Below are 18,533 nucleotides of genomic sequence, written 5' to 3'. Positions count from 1 at the left end.
GTTAAGTGCTGCGTAATGCACACACAGTTAAGACAAGAAGAGGAAAGGAGGAAGTCATTTTATATAAGCTGACAACAATGTATCACATTTCTGTAAATACAATAAAAGCTCCCAGTTTGTCTATTTGTCCAAACAGAGCACCCCTTAGTTTTCAGCAATCTCCTGATTTATCAGTTAAGCACTCTTGTTTTACTCTTTCCTCTAAAAATCACACAGTTATGCTATCAGTGGAGCAGACTAGATTTTCAGGGTTTCATTGTTTCACAGAGAAATACTGAGCAACAGACACTTTTGCATATTAAGATATGAACCTGATTTGGGTTGTTGGTCTGTCATACATTACACACTACACAATAACAGTATACACTTACTAATAGAACAAATGTTATTTTCTGCATGGGGTTACAAATGTGGTCAGACATGGTTGAGCTTCTTCATAAAGCTATGAAGCCATAACACACAAAGTACGTCACAATGTGGTGGCAGATTGTGTGCATATGAAGACGCTGCCTCTGAGCAACAACTGAGGGATCCCACAGTGCTGGGAATAATGCAATCAAATTTAAAGTCTTCACTGAAGAACAGATTGCAAGCAAAGCCTTATGGGCCTGAAATGTCCAGAATGAGATTCAGGGCTTTATTAAACCTTGATGAGTGTCACCAGAAAGTTGCATAACTGGCAGCTCCATGCACACATTTCTGCTTAAAATAAAGAAATAAATGGAGCGATATGTATTGCAAATACAAATGCATATTAAACAGTTTAACACACCATCAAGAGCTGAGGGCAAACAATTTAACGGTCAGCAAAATATTCCTGACTTGAATTTGAAATTCTTGATTCGTGAGCACCAAAGTGTCAACAGACTGGGTTTGCATGGGAGAGGTTTTCCACTCCCATCCTCAGCCATTATTGGGTGCAGACAGAACTAAAATTATTCATTTTCAAAAAAGCATTGCTTACACAACAAATAGAAATAAATGAACAGACACCAAATATATAAATGATGCAAACAGCAGAGAAAAAGAAACACATGCTTAGAGGACACAGGCTTTCAGGCTAGAAATACAAACTTGAAAGACCAGAATCAGAGAAAATGTAATTATTTTAGTCCATTGTGTCAGTTGTAGAATCAGAAACTGAATAAAAAACTGTTCAATGGAAAAAGAACATAATAAAATAAACACTTGAACTCTATGAAGAGATGACTTTGTCTTTAAGAGATGACTCAAAAACCTTGATGTTGTATTTATACAGATAGGTATGGAACTGTTACGCATTCATTTGAACAATTAAAAATGAGAAGTTCTGTTTTTCCAAATGTACAAAATTATTTTCTTTAAAAAAATAATTTTGTTAATTTGTTACTGAAAACATATTTTTTTATTCACCTACTGCTTTTCTGGATTAACAAGATAATTTTGAATGAGTGCTCCCCTGATCTAAAACAAGCTTTTATAGAGTAATACATGTAAAGTAATTAGTATAATAAATCATGACATTGTAGCCAAAATAAAACCTTTACCTTTTAAGTTTATTTAAATTACTTTAAAAAGGGAGTCTTCCAATATCACAACTACAAAACAAAGTAAAACTGGATTTAACAAAACAAGTGAGACATTTTTGCTCCTGTTTAATTAAAGTCTGAAGGGGGAACAAATGTCTGTTATTGGAAGATTTAAGTAGTTAATTCAGAAAAACAGAGCAAAACAGTTCTGTTATATTACAGTTCTATTACAGTGTGTCGCAGATTAAGAAAATACTAAACCTTTTTTTCTTTTCCAAGTGAATGTGATATACTTGTAGGCACTTTTCTTTTCAATATTTTTATTTATTTGTTTCCCTTTCCCCATTTCAACAAGCCTATATTTTACCAATGGTACTAATGCAACTAGTTTCTTTTTACTGCAACACAGGTTATATAAACATTAGCCAGATTAGTTCATTTAAAGGTAGGGTGAGAAATTCTGCATGAGGACATATTTTTATCACATTCAGTGAATCTCCTTACTATGCTGGTTGCTTATCTTTTGAAAACACTATTGAAAGAACAAAACAATGGTTTTAATACCATGGCAACCAATTTCCTGAACAATAAAAAACATTGTTCCCGCCAATCATCAAGAGGGGGAGGATTCAAATTCATATACATGAAATGGGTGGGGCTTAAGAGATGTCATGATTAGGTGCTTCTTTGGGGAGCACTGCAGGAAAGGGGAGGGCGGAGCAGTAGCTCCCTGATTTTTGTTGATGTTTTATTTCAAATATCAAGGTACATGACGTTATCCAGAAATCCCCTATCTACTTTGTATCTTTGAAATATCTAAGATGTGCCCTTTGGTTTGGGTCAGAAGAAACTGGGTTTACTTTGACAGATGGGCTTCTGTGTGAGGCTAGTAAGATTTCACTCTAACTACATTCAAATAAGTTGAAAAATAGTGAAATTTTGTCTTTGATCAATAATCAACAGATGAGGTATTTATTCCAGTTTACAGTTTGCCTTGATTGCGTATTGTTCTACCAACCTCTTGATCTATATTTAGAACCTGTGAAAACCAAATAATGTTTTTGGTCATATTTATGCAGACATATAGAAAATGTACCATGAGGTGAAAATACCAGATAAAGATATTTTACCTCTGACCACAATGAAGATGTTTCCAAACACTAACAAGATGGGCATTACATGCTGCAAAGGACACATTAAATGCACTTCATGATTTAACAGACAGTCCAATAAGACTGATCAGTGTTTTAAATCCAAAGCAGAAAATGAAGTGGACTTTGTGAATGCAGCTCAGTTAATAAATAACTCGCAGTGAACCTGTCTCTTTTGATTAGACAGTGTGAAATTTGTGAAGCCAATAGGAAGGTGACGAGAAGTATGCCATTAATGTCAGAGATCCAAGGAGAGCCAGAGGGCAACAACACCTTCCCTACTGCACAGATTTAACTACGGATGATTTGTCAAAGACAAGTAGCTCCTTATGAAATAATATGCTTCCGACTGTGAGGCTCATGCTTGTCATTTGGCAAAGCTGGCTTCTACATCTCAGCCCGGCAGGATGCCGACATTCACACCGTGGAGTAAGTGTGATCAGCTCTCACCCAGGCAGATGAAAAGTGGTTTATATAGAAACTGAGAGGCAGTATCATATGGTTGCACCTGGTGACAGAATATGGTGAGAACTGAGCCTTATTAAACCTAACAACTTCCCATAACGAAAGCACTTTCACTTCCTCTGCAATTTAAACATCTTGTTTGCGTCAGATATTTTCAGTCATGCTGTATTTAGTTGTATCCTATTCAAAAAAAGAGTAAAATAATGCTGTTGACTCTTTCACTAAAACGTCCCAGAATATCACATCATCAGCGATGCAGACACTGAAACAGTTGGGCTTTTTACCTCATTAAACAATTTTACAATTTTAAAAGGGAACTTCATATCATGTGCTCATCTTGGTTGCCGAGAGTTAAGGATTATAATTTTCTTAAGAAAGGAGGGAAGACGATCAGCTGATCAAATCAGTTTAGCAACCAGTTTGCTGTATGGTGAAAGTTCTGACTGTAAACCTTTATAGCCAGGCTTTATGCTTCGCTTGTTTCTCTGGACTTTACTTACTTTAAATTATGAGCAGCTATATACATGAAGGGTATCCTGCAAGTTTCAGTTGTTTTTGAGTAAAAATCCAATTTAGTTAGATCACTTTAAGTTTCCTGTCACTTTAAGAGCCACAACATGAACTTTGCTCTTTCCTCTTGTTTTAGTCTGGAAGGTCCCGACCTCTGTCAAGTTAGTAAGCGTTTCTGTCCACAAAGCTTTTATTTTTGTGGCCCTCCCTCTACCCCCTGCTCCTCTGTGAATAATGCTCCTCTGGGACATGTTAGACAGTGAGTAACAGACCTTATAGTCAATATTTCCATGGCTTGCGAGTTGCTCCTGGCCAGCAGGGGTAAGCAGCAGTGGAGAGGATAAAAATGTGATCCTAGCAGCATGCTGTCAAAGCAAATCTGATCCGCGGCTGCTCCAATCTGCTAACTTCTTCATGTCAGAATCTTTAGAAGTTTAGTAACATCTATGCTGTTGTAGGGATGAACAAAGTGAAAAGATGTGCAGAATGTTAAGCAGGACAAGGCATGTTGGCTTTCATGTCGGCATCTACACATAAAAGACTAAATGTGTACAGAAATATGTAACTTCCACACATAAATATCTGACGTTTCCTTTTGAGTCTTCACTATAAATAAACATGCGCGTGTAAAGCTCTCAAATGAAACTGAGAACTGTTTAGCTACATTTGTTTTTTCAACATCGTCTCCTATCTTTTTTTTACCTATATTTAAATCTACATTCTACAAACTCACCAAACATGCATCATGTCATGGTCTTGTCATTGAGAAAAGTAGTAAGACTGCTTATCTTTCGTAATCGATTTCTCTGTTCTGTTTAAACAGTAGCAAAATAATACGGTTGCAAATAATGGGTGGAAAATAAATGACAAACAACTGACACAAGGTGTGACAAATCAAAAAGCTTCATTGTTAATGAAAAGAAACGTCCAAGCTCTTAACACCTCATTTTATTGTCCCAACATTCAAAAGTACAAATAATTCAAACACAACAGTTTTATGAAAAAGAAAAAACAAACATTTACAGCAAGATTTTTATTTTGTTTCCAGTTTCAGAAATTACCTAAACTAGCAAGGATAACATGAAGTCATTCATCGCAGTAATTGGATTAATAATAAGAATAAGAATACTAAGAATAATAGCAATAATAATCATAATAATCATCATTGATAATTGTTAAGTAATAACATAAGCAGGAGAGTAGAGAGAGCCGCGGTCATGGGGCCCCGTGAACATTTTTTCGTCTTTTTTTGTCTTCGTTTATAGATTTTCAGATAGTAAACAAACACGTCTCAGGAGGAAAATGAAAACTGACAAGAAGAGCCGAGTTCCTCTGTTCACCTTCCCTCCTCCACTACTGGCTGCGTTGTTCCTACTGGCAGGCTGCCACTATAAGGCGCTACAGGGGATGGTGTGAGCCATAGGGGTCGGGCATAGAGCGAGGTGACGCAACCCCATGTTTCAAACACCCTGACATGCACACACATTCAAACACACGCAAACATACTTGCATTCAGCGCCCCCTGCTATCTTGGTCAACACACACGCACGCACACACACACACACATGCATCCAGGTATACACACATATACGTATGTATATATGTGCACTGAAAAGAATGCACAAACATTGAACATATGTTCGCACAGCACATACACACAGATTTACTCCACGCTAACAAACTTATTCTGACAAACGGACACCCGATTAGATAAAGGAACATGCACACGAACATCCACACATGCCCGTATACGCACACACACACACACACACAATCACATGTGCACACAGGGTTTAGGCGGAACACAGGCACGCATCGTAAGTTTCAAAAGTCTTACAGTGTAGGAAATTCACACATCAGAACATTCTACAGGGGTCGTTGCATAATTCAAGCTCCCGCCAACGGTGGAGAGCGTGAAGGGGTCTGGTTGGTTTAGTGCGGTTATGACGTTAGAACACTTTGCAAGTGAATGGGTGCAGATGACGACTGGATGTCGGTGGTATCAGATGACCGGGCTTGTCGGATGACTGAGGTGTGAGAGAGGAGGATGTACGATGCGAGCATGCGTCTGAGTGTTTCAAATGCTCTCCACACACCTCCTTCATGTTTTCAAGTCCTAACAACAAACAATAAAAATCCAATTCCTTATATTTATACTTCTGGAACCATTCCCTTACCCTTCACCTTTCAAAATATATAATATATATCATATTAGAGTATATAAAATATAGAATCGGAACAATCCCCTTTTATACCTCCAGAGTACTACTTTAATATAGCAACAGCTGCTGTAAATAGCAGTTTGTGTGCAATGGCAACAACTTCTCCTTTTTTTTTTAGTTTTTTTTTAAGATTTGTTGGTATGTCATTTGAAAACATGATGTATATTCTTAAAAATAAGCTCTGACTCTTCAGTGATTTTTGATCGATTTAGTCCAGTGCAATGAATGACCCTCAAACGACAATTTTTAAGTTGATCTGCCCAAGCCTCCAACAGCTGGATGTTGAATAAAATGTTTACTGAAAACTGAAAACTATGCTTTCAGACCCACATTTTTGCATAAGGTTTCATCACAAAGCGGTAGTAAGTGGAGGGAGGGTGTGGACGGAGTGGCTTTTTTAGAACTACACAAACTTATCACAGGTTATATTGAACCAGAACAACTGTTTATAACATTCTATTAAGACTAAACTTTATTGAAAAAGATCTAAAGATTTCATTTTAACAAGACAAGAAAAAGCAATAGCAAATTTAACTATTAACTAGGTTATGCATAGCGAGTAACTGTTTCTAGTAATAAGGGAAGAGCGTCCCCCAACCCTCCATACATTTTTTTCAGTTTTCTTGACTTTTAGATTTTTTTATAGTGTAATTTTGATATATTGGTAGAAAGCACAGACGTACTAAAAGTTCTCTCAGTGCAGTGGACTACTGGAAGAGTCTCTCCACTAGTCGCTTTGTTCCCTTTTGCTCAGAAACGTCCCCCTCCCTGTACCAGAATCACACAAATACACAGACAATTAAACAAATAAATACATAAATACACAGATAAATTAAGTGATTAATAAATATATAATAAATAGAAATAAATAGAAAAATAAATATTTTAAAAATTAAATAAGTAAACAAATTGTCAAACAAATACACTTATAGTCTAAGCTTTTGTTCGGTTTCTTTTGCCGCGGTAGTTAACTGAAAGTTAATCCAATTTTTTTTTCTTCACAAGCAACATGACAACAATTGAACAGCTTCCTCACAAGTTTTTTCTAAGTAACTGAACCACCACTTCATAATAAACTGTCATATGAAAAAGACAAGCTCAAACAAAAGAACAGTGACAACTCAGATAGTACAGTAGATATTGTAAAACAAATGTAGACTATATATATATTTATATATATCATCTATTTGTACACAGCAAATAAAGACACAGTTGTCATTGATCCTTTTTAAGGAAACAAATATCTAGACTAACGGAACTAGCTAATCATCATTAACTTTTGACAAACGTTTCACGCTCAGCAAGTAACCTAAAAGTCAGCAAGCCAAACAAAACAAACAAACGAAAAAAAAAAAGAAATCCAAATTAATTTGTTCAGTGATTCTTACAAGGCCCCAAATTCATTAAATCTGGTTAATCAGCAAAGAAATAGTCTCGCCAGATTTCTGGGCCGACATTAAACAAATACTAAACAAAGAACAGCAGCTCAATTCAATGCTAACATCGAAATATTTTTTTCTTTGAACAACACATAGAACAACAAACTTGAATATTTAGGATATGTGAATAATGTAGTATAGCACCTACTGTTGATCGCTAAAAGGAAGTTCTTTTCGAATGTAAGTTCACAAACGCAGAGCGAAGAAAAATGATATAGATAATGTATAATATGCTCTCTAGATGGATAGATGTGTATATATCTACTTACTGATATCCCTTATCGACTGATGACAAAAACAAGAAAACAAGTGAATAAAGGGTCTTGATGCTTTGGGCACTGGACTATAAGGTTGGTTAGGCCTTGGAAAGACCCCTCTCCCCTCCCTTTTGGGTATCGCTGTTGAATAATTACGCACTAGTACATATGTGAAAAATTACCAAAATCACCTGCCTCAGTTTGCGTCCCCTTTCACAAAACCTTCTTTCTATAAAATCACCGCCAACTCGGATTCCCCAGAAAACAAACAACCTTTGATCCTATAAAGTACCACGGCAGAACAACAAGACAAGGTGGTGCCCCCTCCCACCCGCCCCGGCCCCCCCAGTTAGCCAGTCAAAATATTTTTCTCTTTTTTTCAAATCCAGATTCTTGTAAAAATTCTTCAATAATTATTATTTTAATCATCATTTATAAAAATAGATCTTTCTATTTATTTTTATCTTTTTCTAAACGCATTTTTTTTTCCAAGCAAAGAGATCTTCTCTTTGGCAACAGTGTTATTTTTTCTTAAATTACTGAATGTGTCATCAGGAAAGCTAACCCATCCCCTCCCTCGCCCCAACTCCCTGAAACCCAGTGAGGAAAGACATGTTTTGCTTGCGATACAAAACAAAAACAATGTTAGAAATTCTTTTTTTTCTCCTTTTTTTCTACATCTGAGTTACTGGGATCATATAATCCCATGTATAGTTGATAAGGGGAAGTTTTTAATAAACACTAAAAATGAATGAATGGTTTCACCAATTTAAAAAAGAGCCCCCTCCCTTTCACTGATAGGGAGGTATATAATACTAACAACAGTGGATCCGGATTTACAAAAGGAAAACAAATCCTGAATCAAGACAGAGAAAAGGTCCCAATCTAAAAAGATCATTCTCTTCTCTAAAATAAGGGCATACAGGGATTTGCTACTGTTAACACAGAAGAGAAAAATCATTTTAACAACCACAACAAACATAAATAATATACAATAAAGAGAAGCCTGCATTAGCACAGGAGCTTCAAAAAACTTGTGAACATTTTCAACACTTCATTTTTGTAATATTTAGGCAACATTGGCTTATAGGTCCAAAGTAATAATATAAGCCATTTCTAGTTCAATTTGTTTGATGGTTTGTTGGTTGCTTTGTGTTCCCATTGTAGTTTGAGTTTGCTGTGTTGGATGGCTGTAGTAGGGTGTTGGTGGTAGTGATTGCAGGGCCTAAGGGACAAGTGGAGGCGGGGGTGGGTGGGGGCTGGGGGCAATTTTGAAGCAGATAAAGTCGTGGGGCAACTGCTTCTACCTGGCAAAGTTCAGGACTTGTGTGTCTTGTTAGTCTTGAAGGAGACTTGCAAGACGCGGTCGCCCAACCTGTAGCCGTTGAGACTGGCAATGGCCATGGCCGCCTCGTCGTAATTCGTCATGGTGACGAAACCGAAGCCTTTGCACTTGTTGGTGTTGAAGTCACGGATCACCTTGACATTGTTGACTGCGCCAAACGGCCCGAACAGCTGCCAGAGCACACTCTCGTCTGAATCAGGGGACAAGTTGTACACAAAGATACACCAACCGGTGCCTGTGTGCCCGGGGATGTTCATGCCAACCAGGCTGGTCATGCTGTCAATGGTGATGGGAGAAAACCTGAGAGGGGAGGCAGAGCGGGGGAGGAAGACAAAGCAAAAAGCATTAACTGGGCAGGTTAGGATATACAATAAAAGTGTCTGCTTCTACTGTACTTAAAATGACCATAAATTGCTTTAACAAAAATTAAATGAAATAATTCCATTATAAAATTACCCATCCAGCTGAAACATCTAGCATTGATGCTCGCCTGAGTATTATGCGACTCTATAACTAAATTATTAATCCTTTCATGAAGAACCTAATCTCCAAACCAACCCAGACCAGTTTCGATGAATCCAAATGTACTATAAATGCTTTTGAGTTAATGTGTAAATACAAGACAATGGCTGTGACTAAATCCTTGCAGGGCTCCTAAGCTCTCAAAGGTCTCCTGTCAGGACTGACGACAGTGCCGCCTGTGCTGAGCCACACTTCTGAAGAAGAAGATGCAGATGAAGGTTCTTTATGTCCTCGAGTGGCTTCTTTCAGTGCCAAATTGTAGGAAGTTGTTGAATTAAACAGTTGCTAGAAATTACCGAAGATCATCCAGCAGCCTGCTAAATCTGTTCCCATTCATCTCATAATCTTCTCCTTTTTCTTGTGATGCAAGAGATTTGAATTCTCAGTTGACTTCACTTAATTGCCTTTTTGCTCAAAGGAAAGGGAGAGGATGGGGGGTCCCAACACTTTTAAATAAAAAGTAAATGAGATAAAAGGTTAATTTCTTATGCTACCTCTCTCCAAGAAACTACTATAGGCATTATTGAGAGCGCTTTAATTGAGATTTCCGCTGTGCTGCAGCTGTCTCAGAAAAGGCTGCTGTCTCAACGAAAAGGAGGGAGGGAACTGGTGGGGGGGTGCGCAGGCATATAAATGGAAAATGGAGGCACTTTACAGCCTAGTGGCATTAAGGTACAAAGTGTATTTCTCCTCCTCCTCCTCCCCCTCCCGCAGGGTGTTCTGGTCTCTTCTATTCCAGAACGCGTGGCACTGATCGATAACGCTGCTTGCTGCTCGGGCCCTCGAGCCGTCTCTCTCCAGGGACTATGTATAGTCGGCATTCACTACGACCTTCCTGCATGACTTTGCTCATGTATAGTCTGCCTCTGGTCTTTCAGGTCGTTTTAAATTCTAACACAAGCATCCATGGTGGTCAGCTTATTGACTGTGTGAACTTTGGGCCCTGTGTTTTGTCATGTATTACGTATTGTGCATGTGTAAGATAAACATCATGATATATTATGGTATTAGTATATAATTCTCTACATATGAAATTCAGTGTAAAAAACCTATAGTACTGCCATATGGTCAATTTTGTTTTAAACAAATTCACATTATAAAGCAACATGGCCTAAACATTTGAATATTTTCTCAGTCTATTGCGTTTTCCTGCCAGGCGTGAAACATTGTAAACAAGCTGGGCAATAAGAGTGTTTAGTATGTTTTGTGATGGTTTGGAGATTAGCTGACACTTCCACTATAAGGATATGGAAATAAATATGCCTGCATGTCTGTGTATAAGTGTGTGTACGTGTGTTTATGTGTTTGTACATGGGTAAAATGTGGAGGCAGGTGTAGTGTACCCATCAGAGAAGGACAAAACACTAACCGATGTCAGAGACGACTCCAGGGGTTGCATAGCAACAGTGTAGCTGACCAGATATCAATTCTGTCCTTTTATAAAGCCAAACCATTTCTCAGTTCATGGCATCTTACTTCTGTTCCCTTTCAAACAATAACTTCAGATCACTGAAAAGCACCGTGATGGCATTAGATGCAATCAAGACATCTACATCAGTTTCAAAGTGAGGACAAAGTGCTAAACGAAGAAGGTATGGGCTGAAGGTTAACCCTGTGAATCCAACACTGCATATTTATCTAAATGGTGTTATTCACTAACGCTGGGTTTTTAAGGTAACTTCAAAAGACAGCAAGTTTCTTTAGCTAAAACTTTGAATTGGTGTTTCCTGTGCTTGCAACATGCAAAATGCCAGTTCCGGTGTATAAAACATCCATTACCACAGTAGTTGCTGATCTTATTTATGTCACCTGTATGGTAGCGGGAAGCCAAAATGAAAACATGGAGGCGAAAGGAAGGAAGTTGAGAATTGCAGAGCTGAACAAAGCTGGAGCTGTCTGCAGTGAAACAGCATTTTCTGTTTCCACATGAGATCCAACATCATCCAACCTTATCCCAAGTCACACTTTCTGATCTTTGCTTGTTCTACTGAAATATCAAGCATATATGGAATTTTGCCATTGTGCATCTAATATGTAGATCACATCAACATCTGCACACATTGTTGGGATGATATAAAAATGCAAGTTATAAAACAAGTAGAGATCCTTAGATGTACTTTGTTTTACTGCAGACAGTGCGAACCCATGATATGTTATGTCGTCTCTCATAGAGAATTTGTTAATATTCATTAATTTCTGTGTTTTTAGCCTGAATGACATCCAAAACATGTTGTAATAGTATAGCTTTTACAACTTTGTAAAGTTCTCACAACACTTAAAAGGCCTTCAGTAATTAAGGTAACTGAGCATGAAAGGTTCAGTTTATTTTTTTTGTTTTACTCCTGGAAATACACCTCAAGATACCAGCCCGGCCTGTGGATATTGGCCTCATACCATGGAAATGTATGCAAAATTAGGTTATCCACTGACTTAAAATACACAAATGTCCCTGGAAAAGATGCTGTATTAAAAATCAACCAAATAAAGTATATCAAAAGGAATAAAGATCATTTCATGCCACGGTAAACACACAGATCCACTGTGCCAATGAGATAGCCACTGGAAATCTTGTGGAAACAGGTTCAGATACGACCAACAGCTTCATTGAATTTAACCCCCCCCCCCCCAAAAAAAAACAACAACAACAAAAAAAACAAGTTAAAAATGCTTGTTGTTGTACAAGGGCACCATTGTATTTCTCCATTTGCTGTTATAAACACGAAATATGCCTAGTGGCATGGCATCTTGAAGGAAGGGTGTTATTGTGCAATTTGTTGTGTTTTAAGTCTCCTATGCACTACATAATTTTGGTTCTACCATTTTTGGCACACAAAAGCGACTAAAAAGTGGTTTAGTTTCACGTTTTTTAACCACACTGCATGCTGATGATGCAATCCTACATCCCTCTGCCTCAGATCATCGCTACCTGAGGTGTATACCATTCTTGACGTCTTACCCAAGTTTAAGCAAGTTCAAGTCATACAGTGTGAGATGTGAGGATCTTTTGCAACTGCAGAAAACAAGCAGTGCATAGGAGCCTTTAAGCTGCTATACTGCCCCCATTTGGTCTGGGGTAGGTTGGTTACATAGTGTGCCTTTAAATCTACCATGATGAAAGTTCCTTTGCCATGATACTGCTGTAACCCCTGTTTTTTTCATTGGATGAAGCACTGCACTGTCCACATCGCCTTCAATTAGAAGCCCATAATGTACATTTTCCCTTTAAAAATCTAGAATACCCTTTCATGTACAGTATACAGATTGTGGTATACATGTATACACAATGCATGCATTCACTATGTGACGGTACATCCCAGCTGCATTAATGCCAGGGGATGTTGATGCCACATGGTCTATGAAAATAATTCGCTGCACGTAGAGTTATATCAGCTATTGACGAGTTATTGTTCTGTCTGTGGGATTAGATCAAAGCTGTTGAATCAAGGTTTGCCCCTTTGGAATTAAATTCCTCTAGATACCTTAATTAATTAATTGAATACTTATTTAATATTCATTTAATTAATGTCTTTGAGGAACATTGTTGTCAAAGATTTCAATGATTTTCTTGCACATTTGTTGAAAAACTAGAGGTGCCGTATCCAATTTCGCTCTTCAAACACTTTCATGGATACTGATTTTGTATCAAATTAAAATTACAAACACATATTCTTATCCCCTGTTTGGAATACGATTCAAGGTCTGAAATTCAGGATTAAATGTGTATTTACAAAGTGGTTAATACAAAACAAAATATCATGGATTCATTCTGTCTGCACTGTCTAGTTTTTTTTCTTTCTTTTTTAGCAATTTCATACCATTAGCTGTTGATTTTTTTGTTGGATGCCATTGAAATGGATGAGGAAGTAATAAGAGAATTCAAAATTTGGTCCTTATGGATAGTGTTTCCCAGCTGTAGCTGTAAGGTGACAAGGTAGGAGAATTTGAATCCCGTACTAAAATAAAATAAAAGCACACACCTAGAAATGAGTTCTACACCAGAGAACAAAATCCATTCAGTACACAGAAACAACCCAAAACAATCCAAATAATGCCAGCACTTGCCATAATCACGACAAAGGAAATTCATCACCACTGAAAACAAAGACTGACTGTTTTTAACACCTGAAGTGGTTGAGAGGGATTGAAAGCCACCTCAAGCTGACAAGAAAAAATAGATACCAAAAACAAAACAAAACACAAATTAAGGGGCCAAAATGAGGTCGACCTTGAACAACTGTCAAACTCAAAGTGCTTGCAAAAATACAAGGAAACATAAACTAAAAAAAAAATAAAAAAAAATTAAAGAAAAGAAAAGAAATAAGGAAATTGAAAAATCATTGAGTCAACATGGACATCTGGCATTCGGTGAAGTTTTTAATTACCTCTTTACGCCATAGGCCATATTAAGCAAATTGTCCAGCCTGTAAAGAGAAGGAGGGTTCTGGGGTTAATGGTGGGCAGATGGTTGACTCACTCAATGGAACTAATGTTAAGTCCCTGAAGGAACTGCATGGTCCTCCTCACTCATGAACAAACAAACTCATCTATTGTTGGTCCATTACACTGAGGAGCCCCACAAGATAAATACTATCATAAGTTAACAAATCTACAGTACAACAGTACGGGCTGCACTTGCACAGCCACCTGCTTTACTCTTTCATAAGCTGTAGCATCGCCCTGCATGTTTTAATGCCAGAGCAGAGTGTTGCAGGAATGCTGATGTTACTGTAGGTGCGACCATTTTATTTTAATAAAATACTACAGCAGTGGAGTAACCTTAGTTTAGCATTGAAATTACACACAGAGCACTAATGTCAGGCAGGGTGTGAACATAGCATTGTACCAGGCTTTATTACAATGACAATCCAGCCACAATGCTACACGGATACAAATCATTGTCTTATTTTACATGCAGGAAGCTGCATGTAGGTATCCACACTGTGTATGCCACCACACTGTTGCTTTAAGATGGAGGTAAATGAAATTATTTCTAATTATTTATTTATTTGTATATTTCTATGGTTTTTAATTTGTGTTAACTCAGTTGAGTGAACACCTGAGGTGACAGGAAATGATCCAGAGTTCTGTCAGTGTAATGGTTTGACATTTGAATGGTGGTGAGTGAGAGAGGTGATGATGATTACCAGGTTTTCTATGATGTGGAACAACAAAAACAACCGAATGTTAAACTAGCCATGAAATTGTGAATGTTTGTCTTTGTGGTCAGGGTCAAATTGTTAAGTGCTAATGGGTCGGTTGGAATAAACCGAGTGTTAGTCAGTCTAAAAGGGTTAGCTTTTGGGAGATGTTCTGGTTTCAAAATAATTTCAGCCTGCAAGCTCCAGCCACTGCAGTCAGTAAGGGAAATTATAGCTTGTGTCTGTATGCTGGGCTTCAGAAGCATGTGGGCTGTAAGAAATGTTGGCCCTGGTGGATGGATGCAATCTGCTTGGTGACTCAATGACCTTCATTCCTCACTTGGGTCTGGCCTGTTTCATGTCTTATTAACTCCTCTGGCCTAATGGACAGAGTCCATGGCTTATTGAGCAACAGCTGCCTGGTGATGCCCCGTTCCTCTTGAAAACACTAAACTCTCTGACTTTGACTCAACTGTCAGGGTTGTTTCTCCTTATCACTTTCAGTCAACAAGTTTTGTGTTTTTTGCTAACATTTTCCTTGACAAAAAGCATATATTTACCAAACAATTTAATAAAACTGTAAAAGCTTATTTAAAAAAAATGTTTCAATAACAGAACTACCCAGGCTCCTATTCTGTGTATGTTGCTTTAAAGATATAAGATCAACTGGCTGATGGAATACGTAATGATCCTGGTTATGCTAAGCTGGTTTGCACCTATGTGAGAATATGATTAGTCGACATTGCAGTGATGTTATCATCAGTCATGACATTGTGCTCCTGTGGTTGTAGACCCACCTACACCTCTGAGCCAATGAGGAGTGATTCCTCTTGTCAATGCACCAAACACAACTGATTGATATAGATGTTAACGCTCACAATGCCCTCTGTGTGCCTTAGTGAGTGATTGTCATTACAGGATAAAGTGTTGCATTTCTTTTTGATCAGAAAAAAGGGTTAGACAGAGAAAAATGAATCAGGTATTATATATCAAAACAGTTTTACATAAATAACTAATCCTCAAGGTATTTCTGTAGAGGGTTTGTTTTGTGCATCTGTATAACTGAGAAAATTGTCAGGCTGCATGGCCGGAGCTTAGTTAACTTAACTAGAGTTAAGTGCCTCATAACGGACTCTGCTGGACATTACTGGTGTACGCTGGCGTACAAGAAAAATCTAGTTCCAGGAAAGCGTAACACAGGAAGGTGAAACTTTGTAACGGAGACCGCATAATTATTCATGCTTATGCCTATGTTGAGAGAGCAATTAACAACCATCTGCAGTGACAAACCAATACAAACCAAGCATCGACCGAAAAAGGGCTGTCATTGCTAAACATTTTTTTATCCAACATCATGTGAAACAACATGTAAAATGATCTAAAAACCAAAAGGAAACGAACAACAGATCAGACTTAAGTATGACACTCTGTTTGACATATTGTTAAGACCTTTTCCTTATTTAGGATACATTCACGGATGAAACATGGCCAAAAGAGGCCGTCAATCCTGGTTGCTTGAATCAAACTGCAACATGTGGAGGCAGTTCTGTGATATAGCTTGGTTATTGCAGAATTTTCTTGGTCCTGTACTTGTATGCATGACAAAGGTCAGTTTTGGGTGAACAACATTTTCCCAGTTCAAAGACGATAATTCAGAGATGACTATAGTTACAGTTAAAAACTAGCATAAAGAGCAGAACAATGATGTGAACTATTTGGCCTCCACAGTCCTCAGATGTAAACAAAGTTGAACACGTATGTAGCCTCTAGCATTATTCTTGACACATTTATTGAAGCAGTTATTGCTGCTAAAGAGGGAAGAACAAGTCAGTATTTAACACTAACATTATTTGGAGTGGTTCTTCAAGAATTGTATCCAAACTCCATCAGTAAAGGGGGTATATGCAGATAAGTAGGACCATTTTGCATACATTACGATAAATACTTTTTTCATAATCCAAAATATCCTTCAAACTATTTGTGTTAGTGACTGCAGATAGATTTTTAATTGCCCATTTCTGATTTTTTATCAGGAGTATTTAAGCACAGGGATGCTCCATGATTATAGTAAAGTATCCTTTGAATCAGAAATCCTACTGACATCTATGTCTTATGTAGCAGGACCGAAGTGAATTGTTAAAACATGCTTTAAAAAATTATCTTAGTTGTAGATTGTAAATTACTAATGTAATAACTTAAGAAACTTACTTGAGCTGTAAATGTTAAATAGGAACTCATATATTAATAAAGTCACTTTGTAGAGACTAATTGGTTATATTCTCCATAACCTTTTTCTACAGTTTACACAATTTCTCTGGCTCATTTATAGACCCACTAATAACATTACGTGGGAAGAGTATGCTCGCATAGAAGCAGTTTGCTCACTTAGAATTACCATATATAATGAAAGCCGGCTGAAAACAAAGAACTGCAGTGGTGAGAAGGATATCCGACATTATTAAAACAGTAATTAGCCCATTACATTGGACGGGAACAAGCATTCTGCTTTGTGGGTAAATGAGTCAATTGAGGATGCCCGGAGGAAAGCCACCCCCAGGCCCAGCAGCACCAAGACATCTGCTGGCCGCCAGGCTGTTGGGCCACAGCAAAACAACCTGCCGCTAACACTCTCTCTATCCCTTTTTCTCTTACATATGTGCAGACGTACAATGACGCAAGCTCACCGAGCAAACACGCTGCCAGCTCTTTACACTGCCTTTCCAAGCTTGATACAAACAGCAGGGCTTTTGTGCTTCCCCCTTCCTTCAATGCACGCAAAAGGCTTTGGGTGTTTAGGAATGGGTGGTTGTTTTTTTGTTTTTGTTTTTAAAACAAAATCTGTTAAACTAAAACTGGCTCCTATGCTAGATATAATAAGGCTAATTTGCTAATTACTACCATTACTTAATGACTGAAAGGAACAGAAACAAGCTGGGATCCAGGGCTTGGGATATTGTGCTCGAGTCGATTATGTTTGCTTTCTTGGAGAGGGACCCTATAAGTGCATTAACGTTAACTGGTGTCACAGTATGCCTATGCCTTAGGTAAGGCAGGTAGTTGTCTGACTTTTACAGTTGCTAATAGGTTTTATTCTCATTTAAGTTCAGCTGTTTTAGATGCACATTATCAATTCATTTGTATATTTATATTTATTCCCTAATGAAACTTGTAAACTTTAAATAGAGTAAACCATTGAAGAGGTCTTACAAATTAAAATGCTGGATTGGGGAAAAATGCTTTCTCTCACTTTTACCTGAAAAATTCAGCAAAAAGAGAAGCAGTGCACATTCAGCACATTTCTAACTTCTTAAGTGTTGAGGTTTCAGTGAAGGGCTCGGGAGCAGAGAGTAGGAGCACAGGGACACAGTGAGGAAGTGTCCTGTGGTTGTGAGTTTTGATGAGAAGTGACAGCTCTCCTGCGGAGCCTGTAAATTGGCTTGGCGTATCACAGACACGCAGCCACGCTACATCGCTCAGGTGTCACACCAGGGAAGCCGCTCCACAAGAAAAATACCTTCCAAGCTCTGACTTTGAAGGAGAGTAAACAGCTCAACCAGCTTAGTGTTAGTGAAATACAGCAAAAATTGTATAGCACATATTCTGTCTCCACTTCTGAAAGATTACAGTTGGATCTGATGATGGAACGAAACACATACAAGTGCTTGTTTCGGACATATTTCGGTAGTTGAGGTGAAATAATCATGTTGTCAAACAGTATGCAGGCCAATCAATGGCTGTTTTGTAACCTTATAGCTTAAAAAGGGGCATGTGTGTCATTTAGGAGTGGCAGCAAATTACTATGTAGGTTGTCTTATAACAGTGGCAACTATTAATTGTATAAATAAAACATTTAGTGATGACATCATGTGACGATAACTAATATGCGCAAAAACATTGATTACAAAAGAAGATTGCTTGGATACAGAGCAGCAAAATTTGACCCTATATCAACCTTTCTTTTGTTAAGTGAATTTAA

At 37.8% G+C, this 18,533-nt stretch overlaps 1 protein-coding gene across 12 annotated transcripts in view; it reads right to left on the bottom strand.

Moving 5' to 3' along the window:
- Positions 1-4,567: 4,567 nt before the first annotated feature.
- elavl4 (ELAV like neuron-specific RNA binding protein 4) overlaps positions 4,568-18,533 on the bottom strand; it is a 79,216-nt gene continuing 65,250 nt past the window's right edge. For 10 of the 12 annotated variants that reach the window (XM_061738222.1, XM_061738225.1, XM_061738223.1 and 7 more), the window contains 2 exons: positions 13,802-13,840; positions 4,568-9,197 (listed from right to left, as the gene is read on the bottom strand). In XM_061738222.1, the coding sequence (XP_061594206.1) occupies positions 8,870-9,197; positions 13,802-13,840 (367 nt within the window). In that variant the 3' untranslated portion in view covers positions 4,568-8,869. The remainder of the gene's footprint in view (positions 9,198-13,801; positions 13,841-18,533) is intronic. The other 2 variants (XM_061738224.1, XM_061738227.1) reach the window with 1 other exon arrangement.

Source organism: Cololabis saira, chromosome 13, assembly GCF_033807715.1.
Source record: "Cololabis saira isolate AMF1-May2022 chromosome 13, fColSai1.1, whole genome shotgun sequence".
In the NCBI taxonomy this organism is placed as follows: Eukaryota; Metazoa; Chordata; class Actinopteri; order Beloniformes; family Belonidae; genus Cololabis; species Cololabis saira.
This window is presented reverse-complemented; position numbering and strand designations above follow the sequence as displayed.